Source organism: Chionomys nivalis, chromosome 2 (genome assembly GCF_950005125.1).
Source record: "Chionomys nivalis chromosome 2, mChiNiv1.1, whole genome shotgun sequence".
NCBI lineage: Eukaryota > Metazoa > Chordata > Mammalia > Rodentia > Cricetidae > Chionomys > Chionomys nivalis.
Genome location: NC_080087.1, coordinates 60,314,591 through 60,332,221, shown reverse-complemented (window position 1 = coordinate 60,332,221; position 17,631 = coordinate 60,314,591). Strand labels below are relative to the sequence as shown.

At 44.4% G+C, this 17,631-nt stretch overlaps 1 protein-coding gene across 1 annotated transcript in view; it reads right to left on the bottom strand.

Moving 5' to 3' along the window:
* Positions 1-1,448: 1,448 nt before the first annotated feature.
* Positions 1,449-17,631, bottom strand: part of Popdc3 (popeye domain containing 3) — a 28,640-nt gene continuing 12,457 nt past the window's right edge. Inside the window, exons 2-4 of the mRNA XM_057762502.1 lie at positions 4,255-4,977; positions 3,219-3,327; positions 1,449-2,117 (exon numbers count right to left, since the gene is read on the bottom strand). Coding sequence (XP_057618485.1) covers positions 1,836-2,117; positions 3,219-3,327; positions 4,255-4,739 — 876 coding nt within the window. The 5' untranslated portion in view covers positions 4,740-4,977 and the 3' untranslated portion in view covers positions 1,449-1,835. The remainder of the gene's footprint in view (positions 2,118-3,218; positions 3,328-4,254; positions 4,978-17,631) is intronic.

Genomic DNA, 17,631 nt, shown 5'->3' with positions numbered 1-17,631 from the left:
ACTTCACAAGTAAAAGAAGCAACTGCTGCTTCCCGCACCAACAGTGGGACTTGCATTTGTCAGCGATTGTCACAAAAAAGCAGATTCTAGAAACAGGTCTGTGACCAGTGTCTTCACGCAGCTTCTGGAACTTCAGACTCCCTTGCACCCTTGCTGCCTCACTGGCTGCTCCTCCATGCCCTGCACTGACTCCTCCTTACCCCTGATCATTAAGAAATTCCTCCCTGGAAAGGTCCTGGGGCTACTTTTGTCCTGATCCATTCTCTCACTTGGCATCTCCTCATGAGTTCAGAGACCATCGACTGCTAAATATACCAGAGCTGTATCTCTAAGCCAGACCGTTGAGTTCTGACTCACGTTCAGGGTTTAGGGCATCTGACTCTTACTCCCAATTTCCCCTTCCACAACAACACCCTTCTCCTCCCCTCTCCACACCCCTGTCCTCAGCAGGCCAAGTGATCACAGGGCAGAACACATCACTATTCTATTTCAAATCCCACAGTGGCTGCTGAACACAAGTCCAATTTCCTATGACTGGCCCCACCCAACCTTCCTACAGTTAACCACCTTTCTCTTTGTGCTCACTCTGCTCCAACCACGCTGGCTTTCCCATTGGCCCTGAACTGGCCCCCCGCTGTGCTCTGCCCAGGCCCCTGCTTGTGCTCCCCATTGCTCACAGGGCCCTTCCCCAGCATCGGCATAGACAGTTCTCTCCTCCAGGTCTTTGGTAAGCATGGCCTCTTGTGGCGGAGACCTTCCCCCATCACCTTAATCACACTGCCACCCTCCCCCATCTGCCTGCTTTGCTCTCTCTTTCCCCTTGGCCCCAGCACTCTGCATTCAGAAGCCTTTCTGGTTTATCTTCTCTCCTGCCCCCAGGATGTAAGCTCAGTGAGGGATGGATGAATCTCCGCTATCACTAGATAAAGCTATCATCAGCGCCCAGCTTATAACCCAGAGCCACAAACAGGGCAAAAGGTCCATTTGTCAAATCTGTAAGGGCTCTTTCTATGGAGGGCCACTGCACACGAGCTTCAGAAAGTCCGCTTTCTAAAGACAGGGATGAGGTCTGCACCTAAGGATCTCTTCTTCCATGCCTGGGAATTCACTGTGGAATTCCCCACCCCCCACCCCTGGTCAAACAGCTGCCTCTGCAGCTGAGCGCAGGGACCTCAAAAGATGTGCATTCTTACTGTTTGTGGCTGTTCTTTCCACGCAGGTGTTGTCATGCAGTTTTGCTTTCTGCGAGTCGTCTCCTGTAATGGTCACCGTGAAGCATAAGCTCAGGACTTGTTCAGAGCAAGAAAGCAGTCTTCAAACTGGCACATTTTTCTTACATTTATTCTGCTTTTTAGTCATATCAAAGAACTTCACATGGAAAAGAAGTAACTGCTTCCCACAACAACAGTGGAACTTACAGAGATTCTTGCAAAAAAAAAAAAAAGCAGATTCTCGAAGTGGGTCTGTGGACAGTGGCAACCTGCTCTCATGTTAAGAACATTCGCTAAGTGCTTCTCCTGGGCCAACAGTACAAGACGGCATGTTTGAGGCATGTTTGAGGAAATATTGGAGAACGTGAAATTCCATTCTCTCAGTTCTGATGCGGAAAAAAAGGGCAAACTGCCCGTCATTACTCATCTTCCTATCTCATTATAAGAACATGGAATACAAGAAAATTTGTAAATTTTATTTGCAGTGCAGAAGTGACATTCAATCAAACAGCTGTCAATGACATCTAGACTTTGAATTTAAGTTATAAAAATATCAGTGTGCTAACTGGGCTGAGGAATGATGAAGTCTTTTTCATAGTAATCACACAGCTTCAGGTTTTGATGTCATTTGTTACAGTGTTGTCTGGAATTGCGAAACTGTTCCCTTAGGGGTGATTTGGACAAGTCTGGACTTGACATTTGATAGTAGTTGGGTAACCGGATATCATAGTGATGTTTTCTTCCAGTGTATACCCTGTCATTCAAGGCATAGAGTTTATCTGCAATGTCGCTGCCAATCAACACAGAAAACAGGCGGGAGATGTAGCGGTGCTGAGCGAAGAGCAGGTATAGTTTCTTTCTCCTCCAAGACACATACCGACAATCAGTGTCCGCTGTGAGGGTTACCTAAAGTCATGAAGACACATAAACCAGAAAGCGAGAGATTCAAGCACCATTATTAAAGATTTATTTTTATGTGTATGAGTGTTTGGCCTCCATGTATGGATATATACCACATGTGTGCAGTGCCCAAAGGGGCCAGTACAGGGTGTCAGAACCCCTGAAACTGGAGTTACAGATGATATGAGCTGCTATGTGGGTGCTGGGAACTAAACCCATGTCTCTGCAAAAGCAGCCAGTGCTCTTAACCACTGAGCCATCTCTCCAGCTCCTTCAACCAAGTTCTTCTGCCCCAAATTTTATTTGAATTTCTTACTATCCTCTTAGGTTAAAAAATATTACAAAACCTAAGATATTAAATATTAAAATAAATTAAACTACATTATTTACTTCTTATCTAATCACAGTGCTTGCACAGTGCTCCTCTTGATTGTGTCTTGCATTTTGCAGAGCTATTTGATATGAAAATGAAAGCATAGAGCTGGCTAATATCAGAGAAAGATACCTAACTTTTAACACTAACACCCTTTCTCTGGTACAATATAGAATACTAATACCACTTTTTAATATGTAATATCACATATTTATATGAATTTGAATTTGCATGAACCTGTTTATAGGAAACAGTATAGCATCATAAATGGAACCAACTGAAATGATTGTCTAAGCCTACCAACACATGGCAGCCGGAAGTGACAGCAAGTTTAGAAATAACTCAAGCATTTTTTAAAATTTTTAAAAGTCACTTATTTTATAGTAAGTGTAATTTCTTCTCTTGGCATATTCTAAACTATCACACCAACCAACAGTGTTGAAAGTCAGATCTTGGTTATCACATGTTAATCCCCAGATCTGAGGTTCAACACAGGACATTTAGACAGTAGCCATCAGACTCCTTCCTGCCACAGTCATTCTCTTTGTGACTGCAACATCAGTCAGTAGGACTAAGAATTGGGAAGGCTGCATGAGGCAAACTGTATCCCCAAGGTCAATATAAATCAAGGCTGTGTTATATGTTGCCTTATGTGTATGCATGCTTGCTTTAAAACTAAGATTTGTCTGCTCAGAAGATTGGGGTGTTAACCATGGAGCCTCTTCAGCCCTCACCTGAAAAATGCCTTCCTCTGTGGGTCTTAGAGAATCCCACTCCGGAGAATCCAGGAACTGAAAGGGGAAGATGTGGTGCAGAAATTCGCCATCAACCGTCACTCTGATCCTAGCAAGACACAAGAACATCTCTTGTAAGGGGAGAAGAAAATGTGTACACACTTGGCCGTGTAGTGTGGGGGAATGTCCTTCCAGCCTCTGGTGACTTCTTCCCTGGTGAATTTGGAAGAACCAAATATTGAACGCAGATACTACCTTGGTACCCTAGAAGATCTGGGCATTGATGCTCCTCACTTAGCATCTGGAATAGTCATAGGGGAAATTCACCAAAAAAAAAAATCATCAGGGTACACGTGGATGCATTCCGTCCCTCTGGATATTGTGTTTTGGCACAAGACTTGAGTGTACTCAGTCAGATTTTCTTATTATGTCGAAGGGGGTTTAAGAGCATAGTGGAGATCTGCTACAAGCACCTCTGTGAGTCAAAGGTTTAATCTTTTCGTTTACATGAAAAACATATTATCGTTTGCCCCCTCAGACTTTTCTAAGGTTAACGTTTATACATTCATACTCTTGAAGTCATTGCTCCCACTTCACACAAGGGGGTGGATGTTAGAAACTACTAAATAAATTTGATAATATAAAATCAAAAGTTCCCAGTTATGTAGAAGAATGCCAGAAGAGTCTACACAAAATGCTTGTGTCCCAGTGAAGGGTTTATCCGTTCAAGCTGCTTTGTCCTTCTTGACATTCGGTGAGTAGCTACAATGCAGCTCCTGCATCCACAGAGCTAAACTCATGCATCGGTTTCATGGCTTGTGAGCTTTATTTCTAAGATGAAAGACTAGATTATCTCCTGAACCAAGTAAACAATGTTCTCTAAATATCGGCACCTATAATTCATGTCTCAAAGATTTCTCCAAGTCTCAGGGTGCTGAATGCCACCCAGGACTATCCTGCCCCAAGATGGAAAAATATAGAGCAAAGAAACACAGACAACTGCTATAGGGAAGGACGGAGCATGGAGGGTACAAACCTTCCGGAGACAAGCATGGAGAGTCTATCAATGGAGGTCTTCCCTTGCATGGCATAACAGTGCTCCTTTTCCAGAGAAACCACTTCAGAGCTGAGAGCAATCGTTCTGAAGACCGGCAAAGGGATCCCGAGGGGCTTGAAAAGCGAGCTGTACAGTACCTGGAATTCTCGGGCAAACGTTATGCTGTGAACTTGATATGCAATGTGAACAAACTGCATGAAGCAGATCACAAACAGCACAAAATTCCAGGAAAATATGTCAGCAGCGCAGACGTCTACCCACGCCCAGACCGCGGAACACAGGAAACCCAACCCCAGCAGACTGAAGACGTAAAGGAGCCCGACGAACCCACTGCCACCCATAAAACCTACTACAAACAAGATACTGGCGAGGTGGTAAATGGCGCCTTCGGCCTCTTGCTTCCAGGCCGTGCAGACTGGGTGCTCAGCCACCAGGCTCTTCCACAAACTTGAATTCTTTTCCATGGCTGTACTCTCTGCCTCCCTTGTCAGTTCAGTTTAGATGACACCGAAGCCAGTACCGGAGTCCTTTGCTTTTCCATCACCGAATGCTGCTTACTCCTCACAGAGCAGGATATGCTGAAGCTGGCATGACGAGGGGTTTAGTGGGCACAGAGCCGAAAATCTACGGATTCAGCACCAGTTTCCTTAAGCTCATCTGGCCTCCTGATTTAGACCAAGTCCTCAAAGATTTCTCTATTTCCTGTGTAAGAGAAAAGGGACAGAAGATGATCTAATTGAGCAAATAGAATGAATGGTGCTTTACTTAATGAATCAACAGCATTACTTATGCAAATTGACTTCCTATTGTTAGGAAATCAGGATGTTTTAGGCACAGATATTAATTAAATTTCTAATAAAAGCATATTTACTACAATTGGCTAGCTATTTCTTTTTTGTTAGTGTATTTTTCTTTTATGTGCATTGGTGTTTTGCCTGTATCTATATCTGCATGAGGGTGTTGGATCCTATGTAACTGGAGTTGCAGACAGTTGTGAGCGGCCATGTGGTGTTGGGAATTGAACCCAGATCTGCTAGAAGGGCAGACAGTGCTCTTAACCATTGAGCAATCTCTTCAGCCCCAGCTAGCTACTTCTTCTTCATCAGGGTGTACAGGTTTACTTTTTGCAAACTAGAGTCTGGTGCAGGAGAATTGTCTGTATTCTGTCAATTGTGTTTTAAATAAATGCTGGTTGGCCAAGCAGGAAGTATAGGCAGGTCAACCAAACAGGAAGTAGAGGTGGGGCAATAAGAACAAGAGAATTCTAGGAAGGAGGATGCCCATTCCCCACAGTCTAGCCCAGACCACTGAAGAAGCAAGATGTGACCTGCCCCTGAGAAGGAACCTTAATTGAGTAATTGCCTCCATCAGATGATGGAAGGCAAATTTGTGGGGCATTTTCTTGGTTAGTGATTGATGTGGAAGGGCCCGGGCCACTGTGGATGGTACCAGCCCTGGGCAGGTGGTCGGGAGTTATATGAGAAAGCTAACTTGGTAAGCCATGGGGAACAAATCAGTACCACGCTTCTCCATGGTCTCCTTCAGCTCTTGGCTCTCAGTTCCTGCATTGAGCTCCAGCCCTGAGTTGCCTCAATGATGGACACTAACTGTGAGATGCAATGAATCCTTTCCTCCTCAAGTAAAGTTTCAGTCATAGCAACAGACAGCAAACTAGGACACAAGGTGACTAAATACTTTATAGTCAGCTTGTCTCTATAGCAGTGATCCAGAGTAACTCAGAATCACGTGACACAGTGATTGAAGTGGAGCGTCATAGATTTTCCCCATATTAAATATAATGCATTTCAGATATTGAATAAGGATCACTGAGGGCAGTTCCCAGGGATATGTATTGTTTTGAACAAGCTCTCTGCGATGAACCGTAGACCTTTCAAGCTCCTCCTCTCTTGAGGGATACCGTCTGGATGCTACAGTATTTACACTTTATAGATGAAAAATTTGGGGCTCAGAGGAGCCAGGGTTACATTCAGAGTATGCAACAGTCACAGCAAAGCAGGACTTCAGAACTGTGTCCCTGTGCTGGATCCAGTCACATGGTCTTCCATGGAAGATGGTTTAAACCTGACCTTATAAGGGCCCCAAATAGCCAGGTGGTGGTAACATGGTGCATGTCTTTAATCCCAGAACTTGGGAGGCAGAGGCAAGTGGATCTCTGTGAGTTTGATGACAGGCTCCAAAACTACAGAGAAACCCTGTCTTGAAAAACAAAACAAAACAAACAAACAAACAAAACAACAAAAAAAGCCCCAAATAAATCAGGAAACATAGGAAATGACAGATCTTTAAGAATGCATAATAGTTTGTGAAATGTTTGGTAAGATTCAGATAATAGTATAGGACAGCATAATTTTCTGGATCAGTGGTTCAGGTTAACATCAAATCCATATAAATACTTATTAATTCCTGTTACTTAAACATTTACCAGACGATCAATGATATTGTTGACTGTTCACTTCTGCTCATGTATTCTCTACTCTTTCAACCACGTTGTAAAAATGCTAACATGGGCCCTGGGTCTAGAGAGAACTGGGCATGTTGATGGAGGTCCGGGATCTTTCACCCCACCACTTCCTCACTACTGATGGCTTCACTGGGAAGAATCCTCTAGGTTGAGTCGTGAAAAACACTAACATGCAAGAACCTTGAACATGCAAGAACCTTGAACGTGGATGCTGTATGTACTGTCTTCCGGGACACCTGTTAGAGTCCCATGTATCACAGCTGTGTCTCGGAAAAAAGATCAACTCCACACACAGAATCGAACATGTCTTACTGAGTGGGAAGGCACAGGTCAGCACTCACGGAACCAGAAGCTGAATTGAAGGTGCCACTGCTGTTGGCGCTCCTCAACCTGAACCTTTTCTCAACTAATGAGAGCCCCACCAGGCGAATTAGAAAGAAGGAAGAAGAGAAAGAGGAAGGAGGTGAGCAAGAACGGACAAAAGGCTTAGTAGATACACGCCTTAGAGTGCCATTGGGATTTTCTCTTGTTTCAAAAGGCATTTCAAGCATCTCACAGACCTAGTCGATCTGTGAGACCCACGATGCAAGCCGACCGGCATTCTGAGCATGCTCAGCTTCTGCTCTTGGAAAAGCAACACACACAATTCTCTACTACTTGGGCTGTCACAACAAGGAACAGCTTTTAAAATGCAAGGATGAGTGAGAACTGCAAATACCAGCCTGCAAATGTCACTCCTTCTGTTCTACTTTTAAAACCGGGATTCTCAACCCAGTCACAAAAACCAATATGAAAAAAATTGCTAGAAGGTTTCTGAACTGTGGTTTGAACTTCCTTAAAAATTTATAATCCTCAGCAAAATGTTAAGACGATCCTGGTAAGGGAAAGGCCATGTAAAACGCGTATAGCGATTCAGAAGGGAGCACAGGGGAGTCTCTCCCTTAAGATGTTTCCCTTGGAGGATATGTCCAGGTCTCTATATTCCAGAAGTTGATCCAGCACGGTTCTAGGAGGAGCTGTGCTTCCGGCCTACTTCTGTCGCATTAGAGTTCCTACCAGGACTTCTCTCCATCCTGGACACAGGACCGCTGAAGCATTTTGACTTGCCCTGATTAAATTACTCCACACCCACCCTGGTGTGTTTTTATCCAGTCACCACAACAGATGTACTTTATTAGAAGAGGAAGAACTGACAGGAGCAGGTGATGGGCAGGAAAGGGCCTCTGCCATGTGTCACTATCGCTCTGAAGGCTGAACATGATTCATCCACCAGCTGCCTGACTCACAGACCCCCAGGCCATGCCATGTTGTGTGTGAATAACTGTGGAGACGCCCAAGTACAAGGAACTTGTCTTGCTCACTAAGCTACAAATGGTGGAGACAAAGTCTAGCAAACTAACCAAATACTTCCAGGTTTATTCAGTTTTTCTCCTGAATCTTTAGGACTGTGAATTATAAAGGAATAAGATGCATAAGATGATAAGAGCATCCTCAGTGGCAGGTAGGATCATTCTGGTGGCACACTGATGAAGATTAGCCCAGAACTGCACATAGCTGCTTAGAGCATTCACATTTATTATCTCACTGCCTGAGGGACACAGAATCTAAACCATCATGCCAAGCATGGGAAGCTTGGCACAGCCTTGTGAAGTCCCTGGAGAGCTTGGCACAGTCTTGTGAAGTCCCTGGGGAGCTTGGCACAGCCTGGCGAAATCTTTGGTGAGCTGGGCACAGCCTGGTGAAGTCCCTAGGGAGCTGGGCACAGCCTGGTGAAATCTTTGGGGAACTGAGCACAGCTTGGTGAAATTCCTGGGGAGCTGGGCACAGGCTCGTGAAGTCCCTAAGAAGCTGGGCACAGCCTGGTGAAGTCCCTGGGGAGCTGGGCACAGTCTGGTGAAGTCCCTGACTGCAGGTGAAAGGGAATTTAGTTACATCCTGTAGCATGGATGCTCCAATGTGTTAGAGTGTGGGGAACAGGTTTGTCAGGAAACTAAAGCACTTCTCAATGGATGTTTGAGACCTGTTCTATCTGCTTATACTGTTCAATTCATAAGTCTGCTTCTGGAGACACAGTCACTCACGAAACCATTTGCTGTGTTATTTAATGGTGACTGATTCTTCCCCTAGGATCTGAAATTCTAAAGGGCAGCAGGGCCAAAGACAGATGTTACTGTGTGCCTGATCCCTGGCATCAGGGCCAGAGACAGATGTTACTGTGTGCCTGACCCCTGGCATTCAGTGGGTATTGGTTGAATATGCTGGGATATTCCAGTCCTAATGTGGGATGTTGAAACACCTTCTGTTTGCCCTAGGGACACAGACACAGGGTAAAGCCCAACCTCAGAGACACTTCAGCACTAACGTACTGATGAGGTGGGAAAACTCTCCCCACCCCAAACATCTGGACCAACCCCAAATTCACAGGGAATCCTTGGCCTACAATCTTGAGATTCTTAAGAACATTTCGTCCCTGCTACGATTAAGATAACAACTAGTCTGGTACCAGTGCTATTGAGTTAGTGTGGATTGCCAAGCAACCCACAAGTTCAAAATTCCAATATTCTACTCATTAATTAAAATCAGATCCCAACTTCAGTATGTGTTCCATATGTCAAGTTCTCAGTTTCTTTAGCTGTCTTTTTTTTTCTACTTATCCTCAAGATGGTACATTTACTAAGTACCTACGTGCCAGGCAGATTTTAAAAACAATCTCTCAGAACAACCCTATGGGACAGGTAATTTTATCTCAATTTTACTGATGAAAATTTTGAAATTCAGAGAAGATACGTAAGTTGTTCAAGGTCAAACAGCTCAAACGTTACATGCATTCCTTACCACACCAGTCTGCTGCTGCTGCATGTCACCAGGACTTAGAAGCCACTGCTCTCACTCTGCCCTCTGTTCTCCATGGGAGCCTAGGACACTGAGTCACCAACAAGCAGGGGAAGCACCACCTATTCTTTCTACTTTAAGTAGCACCAGAAACTTTGGTAAGGTGGCAACTCCAGAAATCCCAACAGGCAGGATGATGAATTAGAGACCAGCCTAGGCTACACAGTGGGACTTGGTCTAAAAAGTAAATAGTAAGTAACCTCCCCCACCCTGGGTATATTTATGACCTCCCCATCCATGAGTTTTTGACCAGGTTTCTAGTACAAGGCATGAATTCCCTCCTGTTAAGCAGACCTCAAATCTAATCATAAGGCAGTTGGTTACTCCCATAACTACAATGCCACTATTTCACCAGTGGGAGCGTTCTTGCTTGGCAGGTCAGGATTGTGCCTTGCAGCGTTGACAGCTGCATAAGACAACTGATGACTCTTCTACCCCAGCAACCTGTACCTTCCATGGTCCCTTCCAGCACCATGGGAGCGAGCCAGCAGGGAGGAAGTGTCTAGCTCAGTTTCAACTTAATTTTTCTGTGTTCTAAAACCAAAGTGTATGGCATCTTCAGCAATAGGGTCTTGTTGTCCAGGTCTGGGGCATAACTAACAGCAATGGCAATATTCTGCATTGCTTTAGGGGCTTTTGGGGTCTCCCCTGGTCAACAACTCAGGATATTCCTTTAACAACATATAGCTACAGAAATGGCATTATCCACCCATGCAGGGTACTTCTGTTCAAACTGTGTGTGTGCATGTGTGTGCACCATTGCACATGTGTAGAACTCAGAAGACGACCTCAGGGCTTGGTCCTCCCCTTCCTTGTTTGAAACAGAGTCCCATTGTTGTTCTCTGTAGCATACACAAGGCTGGCTGGCCTGTGAGCTCCTGGGAATTCTGTCTCTGCCTCCCACTCCACTGTAGGAGCGCTGTGTTTACAGATACACAGAGATGCATCTGGCTTTTATGAGCTTTGGGGATTCAAACTAAATCCACTGAGCCCTGGTTTTTCTTAAATTACATATCTTAATTAGCCTACAAAGTACTAGGTTTCCGTATTTCTTTTTCATGTGTTAGTTTTGGCTGACCTACCCCACACCCTCTCTCACCTTTCCGCCATTTGTGCTCCTCTCATCCACCTTCATGTTGCATGTGTTCTACTGTCCCCCACACCAAGTCCTGCCCCTTCTAGCTTCCCAGCTTCTGCAAACACACAAGTCTAGGAGAAAAACCTACTACTGTTGTTTTGCTAAGCGGACATAATATCAAGCTGCCTTCTAAATATTATGTTTTATCCGTGGATTAAGGCTCTCAGCCTCAGTCAAGGAGGCTTGTTCTCACAGTGAGCAGTGGTTAATGCAAAGACTTAGAACCCATGAGGCAGCACGGCAGGGCAGTAAGTCCTCCAAAGCACTCACGACAGAGTCACCTTGACAGCCAAACTGCCAACTCTGTCCTTCTCATTCTAGCAAGCTCCCAGGTGAGTCTTAGGCACCCTAATATTAGATGATTGACATCTGAATTACCCTTATTTATCTGGACTTATCAGCTTGCTTATCAGTTTGGTCATTCCAAAAGGACTTACTGCCCTGCCCTGCTGCCTCCTGGGTGCTACACTCTGGGTCCCCAGCTGTGTCTCTGTGGGAGGTATGCTGGCTATAGCTCACTAGCTGTTGACTCGGCTAGCCAGTGCATGTTTCTATTCACCAGGGCCTTGGTCTCACTGTGCCTGAAAGATTTTTAACCTTGTTTACTAGCTGATAAGTCAAGGGATTGGGCAACACATTACGAGTCCCTGTAATCTGAAACAAGTGACTCAGAGTAATATGGGATGAGATCGTTCCATCACTGGTCAAAACGTAGTGCTGACTTGCAGAGCTGACCCAAGATATCACTAGGTCTGTGCTTGTGCCAACTTCAAAGACTGTTAACAGGCCTGCCACGTGCTCCAGCTGAGGGGTGTTTTCATGATCTTTTGGGGGATTTTGATAGGCCATTAAGGTGAAGAACTAGGGTTAATCCAAGAGGAGGAAAAAGGGAAGAAGCTTGCAGAGAACAAGCTTTGGATTTTAATCCGCATTTTAAAGGGAATGTCAAGGCCCATATTCTTCTTCTTTTCTGCTACGATTTGGTTCTGAGATGTCCACACAAAGATCAAGTCCCCAGCTTAGTGCTACCAGGGTGGTGGCTGAAACTTCAAGAGGTGGAACAACTGAGAAGTTTCCAGCTATGTGGCCATGCCCTTGAAGGAGATGTTGACATTCAGCACTTGCCTTTTTTCTTTTTTCTGTCTGGCTATGAGAAGGTGAGCAGCTTCACTTCAGCACATCCCTCCTACCATGCTGCTTCACCACAGACCCAACAACAACAGGCCTGGGGCTGAGGAGATGATTCAACAGGCAAGAGTGCTTGTTACTCAGTCATGACGACTATATCAGATCCCTTTCTATTGCTATGATAGCACACCGTGACCAAGGCAACTCAGGAAAGGAAATGTTTACTTTGGGGTTCATGGTTCCAGAGGGTTGGAGCCCATGCCTATCATGGTGGTAAGAAGGGCAGCAAGCTGGCTGGTATGGTGCTGGACAGCCACTGAGAGCTTACATCAGGAAGCAGAGAGAGATAACATGGATGGCTTTTGGAACCTCAAAGCCTACCCTGAGTGACACACCTCCTCCTCCACACTTCCTAATCCTTCCCAAACAGTTTCACCAATTGAGATCAAGTATTCAGACATAAAAGCCCACGGAAGCCATCCCATCCAAACTACCACAGGACCAAGGTTTGCATCCTGGAGCCTATATTGGATGTGGTAGTTTGAATCTAATCGGCCCCCATAATCTCATAAGGAATGGCACTATTAGGAGACGTGGCTTTGTTGGAGTGGGTATGGCTTTGTTGGAGGATGTGTGTCACTGTGAGTTTTGAGGTTTCTTATGCTCAGGATACTGTCCAGTGTCTCAGCCAACTTCCCGTTGCCTGAAAGTCACAATGTAGCCAACACCACATCTGTCTGCATGCTGGCATGCTCCCCATCATGATGGTAATGGACTGAACCTTTGAAATTTTAAGTAAACCATTCTAATTAAATGTTTTCTTTCTAAGAGTTGTTGTGGCCATGATGTCTCTTCACAGCAATAAGAACCCTAACTAAGACACTGGGTAGCATGCAATACCCATAACTCCAGATCAAGCTTTTTCAGCCTTCACTGGTACCCCTTTCACACACACACACACACATATGTTCAATCATATAGTCACAGAGATACATGAGTACAGACATAAATAAAATAAATCATTTTTTAAGATAGGGTCTCATTTTATAGTTCTGGCTGGCCTGAACCTGACCTGACTATGTAGACTAGCCCGGCCTCTAGTTCATGTAGCTCTTTCTGCCACTGCCTCTAGAGTGCTGGGATTAAAGGTATGAGCTACCATATCCAGCCACCAAAAAATAAATTAAAAAAAAAAAAAGATAAGCCAACCTCAGACTGAACTCTCCAAAGTTGTGAATGAACCTCCCCTCTTTGTAAGTTGGTCACCCTTATACCTGTCACAGTAAAAGAAAGCCAGCACAAGTGTTTCTATTTGTCTTTTTTGCTTAGCAAAGGAGGTGTTTTTGTTCCTCACGCTGATCATTCTAAAAGAGCCTAAGACTTGTAGATATTTCGTAGTAAGTAAATTGACAGATACTTGCTAGGTTGTAGCTATTTTATGGTTTTTTACATTTTTTATTTTCCATCTTATGTGTATGATTGTATAGCTTGCCTGTATATTTGTGCACTATGTGCATGCCATACCCATGGAGGTCAGAAGAGGGCATCGGATCCCCTGAACTGGAGTTATAGACAGTCACGAGTCTCCACATGGGTGGTCGGAACTGGATTCTCTAAACCTTCTTGACCAGAGTCAGGGCTTTGGGAACTGTGCTGGGAATGGGCAGCTGTTGGCCACACAAACACAGAACATCTAAAGAGATGCATTGTTCACGATGGGTTCTGAGGACAGTAGAGAAGTGAGAATGTGTTGCTCATAATTCTTACTGATTACAGTTAGAAATGAGAGTGCTTTGGAGATAGTGAGTTAAAGAAAATCTACCATTAAAGCTATTTCCACCTATTCTTAAATAAATGTTGCCACTGGGAAAGTTAAAGATCACGTGTGTGTTGGGAGGGGTGGAGTGTAGACAAGGCTCAGTTGTTAAGCTCACTGGCTGCTCTTCCAGAGAATCCACGTTGTTGCCAGCACCCACATGATGGTTCACTACCATCTATACCTAAAGTTCGAGGGGATGTGACAACATCTTCTGACCTCTGTGCGGACTGCACACTCATGGTGCAGGGCCATACGCAGGCAAAGCACGTAAAGGTGAAAATAGTAAAATCTTTGTAAAAAGATGTTGCTTGCATTCTATTTCTATTGAACAATGTTGGTAGGGAGTCTCTTAAGTAAGAAGAGGGGGTAGAGACTTGGCAAGATGCTGGTGAACAGTGCATATGTATAATGCATTAGCATAGAAGAATGCAAGAATCATCCAAGATCATGAACAGAGAGCTGACAAAATGTGAAAGATATTGGCTACAATATTTATGTGCCACAGGCAACCAGTTGCTAGCCAAGGCATTGGTGTCACCGTCTAGTTTCTGCTTACAGGAATGGCCAACACTGAGGCTATAGGCCCCTCTAATCTACCAAGGGAAACATAATTTTTCCTTTTACATTAGGAGAGTTTCACTTGTCCAAGTAATTATAATACTTGGCTTAATTTTTTCATTCTATATTCTGATGGTATTTCATCAAATGCATGAATATACTGAAATCAGACATCTCTGTGCCCTCCAGAGTTCGAGAGGGCTCACACCAGTGACGGCTCTCCCTTAGGGCATGGAGGAGACCCTGTCCTGTTGCTCTGCAGACTGCACCATGCATTGAGGACACTGTCCTGTCACTCTGCAGGCTGGACCGTGCATGGAGGACACTGTCCTGTCACTCTGCAGGCTGCACTGTGCATGGAGGAGACCCTGTCCTGTCACTCTGCAGGCTGCATTGTGCATGGAGGAGACCCTGTCCTGTCACTCTGCAGACTGGACCGTGCATGGAGGACCCTGTCCTGTCACTCTGCAGGCTGGGCTGCAACTTTTATCTTTCTCACTAAGCAGTGTGCAATATCCCTGAAAACATCACACTTTCTCCGATCCCTACATCACAGAGGGCATTCATCCCTGATTATCTGAGCCATGACTATCTTCACATTTTATCACACACCTCAAAGATTCATCTGACCTCCCCATCCCTGTGCATGCTCTATGTAGCTCCTCTATATAAATCCTCAGTATCTGCACTCTCATCCCTGTGCGTGCTCTATGAAGCTCCTCTATATAAATCCTCAGTATTCACCCTCCCCGTTCCTGTGCGTGCTCTATGTAGCTCCTCTATATAAATCCCTCTATATAATTCCCAGTTTTGGAGGATGAGAAGAAGCAGTGAGTGGGATGAGATAGATGTCTGCTTAATTAGACAATGTTCTATGGGAAATGAGGGTCAAACAGTCCCTCTTGTGACTGTTATGTGGCACTCAATTAGAAGACTAGAGGAGGGGTGAAGGTCAGAGCTATGTTCCTGTGGAACCAGAGAAAGGCAAGCATCCAGGTTGCGATCTACCTGAGGAGTTTCTATGAGATAAGTGGTCTCTATGAGATAAAAGACCTGAATCAACAAGACAGTGCATAAGGTTATTAAGACCTTAGTCCTATAGTCACAGGGAGACATAAACCTCCAATTATCTGAGAGTTTGTAAGACTGCATTTCAAATGAGAAATGAAATATATTTGCCCTGTGGACTGCAGATCTGTGAGGCCGTGGGCTGAGGATCCTGGACTCCTGACCTACAGCAACTAAAATAATAAGTGTGTGTTTAAAAAAAAGTATATATATATATATATATATATATATATATATATATATATATATATATATATGGGTTTATTCAGCTTATACTTCCACATCACAGTTCATCATCAAAGGAAGTCAGGACAGGAATTAAAGCACAGAGGGACTTGGAAGCATGATACAGAGATCATGGAGGTGTGCTGCTTACTGGCTTGCTCAGCCTGCTTTCTTCTAGAACCCAGGACCACCAGCCCAGAGATGGCCCCACACACAATATGTTGGGTCCTTTCTCATTAATCAGTAATTAAGAAAAGGCCCTACATCTAGATGTTATGGAGGTATTTTAATTGAGTTTCCCTCCTCTTAGATGACTTTAGCTTGTGGCAAATAAAACTATCTAGCACTATGTGAGTGTGTGTGTATAAAGGTATATATTGGCACATACAAACACATACCAACAGAAAGCTAATCACACACAGAGTTAAGAACTGTCACTATACATTAGGCCTTTCATTAACGTAATACTAGTATTTATGGCACAGGATATTCAATCCCCACTACTTTTAAGTCAGGAAAGTAAGATCAGGAAAGTAACATCACTAGAAGTTGCCTCCCATAGCACTCTTCACAGAACCAGGAAGCCTCTGCACTGTCAAAGCACTTCAGGAAGAATTATGGTATACATATACCAATCTTGTGATATGCATAAACCATTCAAGACTTGAATTATGAATGACTGTCAGTTCAGTCAGTCCTCTGTAAAACTCAGCCTCATAGATAAGGCAAAACTATTTGATGTTCAACACACACCCAGAGACCAGCACTCAAAATCTGGTCTATAAGAACGCACAACAAGCAACTCTAATTCCTCAACGTGTACGACCCTAACCAATAGAGATTACTGTAAAAACAGATGACCAATGAGAAGTTAATGCAGGATCCAGGGGCCTCCTTCTCTGCCCTGATATGCTACTGACAGCATGTCTTATTTATTAAGCATTTATTGTGTGCTCAGAACTTGAGGATCTTAAAATAGAATATTAATTAATCTCTAAAAGTTTTTGAAGTAGATAGTTTTCTTGTTACCATTTTATATATGAGAAAGCTGAGGTGAGGAGTTTGAACAGGTTACCTCAGGATATACAATCCATAGAGCCCAGAGTCAACCCTATGCAAGTGGCTGCCGGTGTCCGTTCCCTTGCCTCGACACAGCGCTCCATGGATGGTCTGAATCTGAGTACTTGGACTTGCTAGGACAAACCCTGTTTGCGCCCTTCAGGATTAGATTCGAACAACTTTATATATGTAAAATGACTAAGATACACAAATATGGCTTTGGCCATTAAAAAGACTGCAGACTGCCCAGTAGTGAGATCACTCTGCACCCTAACCTCAAATAGAAAAGAGGTAAAAACCAAATACGTGGAGGGGCAGAAAGTAGCATGCATGGGTTGGGTTGCAGTGGGAGAATGCATGGAAGGAATACATCTTCCATCTCCCATGAGGCCTGGAAGCATCTTTTTCATTTAAAATGTAGCCCAGGGAAGCACACATCTAGATTAGGCACCTGTCTGATCAGAAACTCATTTTTAACCTAATGTGAAGCTTTCCTCAACTGACTTCTAGACTGCGCCTCGGAGCTTTTTGGGTTTAGTCCAACAGCACTTGGCAACCTCAAAGCAGCCATGGCAAATACTCAGAGAGCCCCGCAGCATGCACCGACCTCCTTTGAAGGTGTTTGGAAGCAGCCAGCGCTTTCTCTTCACCCCGTGCGCCACACTCTCTCCACTTGTATTTCCCTGAGTCTCTTCTCTGACCTGCATTCTATTCCAGCCACAGGCTTTTCTCTTGGCAGCTCTGATTCAGCCATTCTCCCCCAACCCCCAAAGTGATGCCACATACACCTGGGCTCTTCGAGATGCTTCATTATCTCCAGCTACTCTTCAATATGAAGACTTCTCATTAGCAAACTCTATTTCGTGCTTTCCAACCGAGCTGTTTAAACATGTTTGGAATGCTGAATGAACCCGTTTTCATATAGGAAAGGTCATACACGTGAAAGAAGAGCAAAACCTGACATCAGAGGGCAGTGCGTGATGAAGT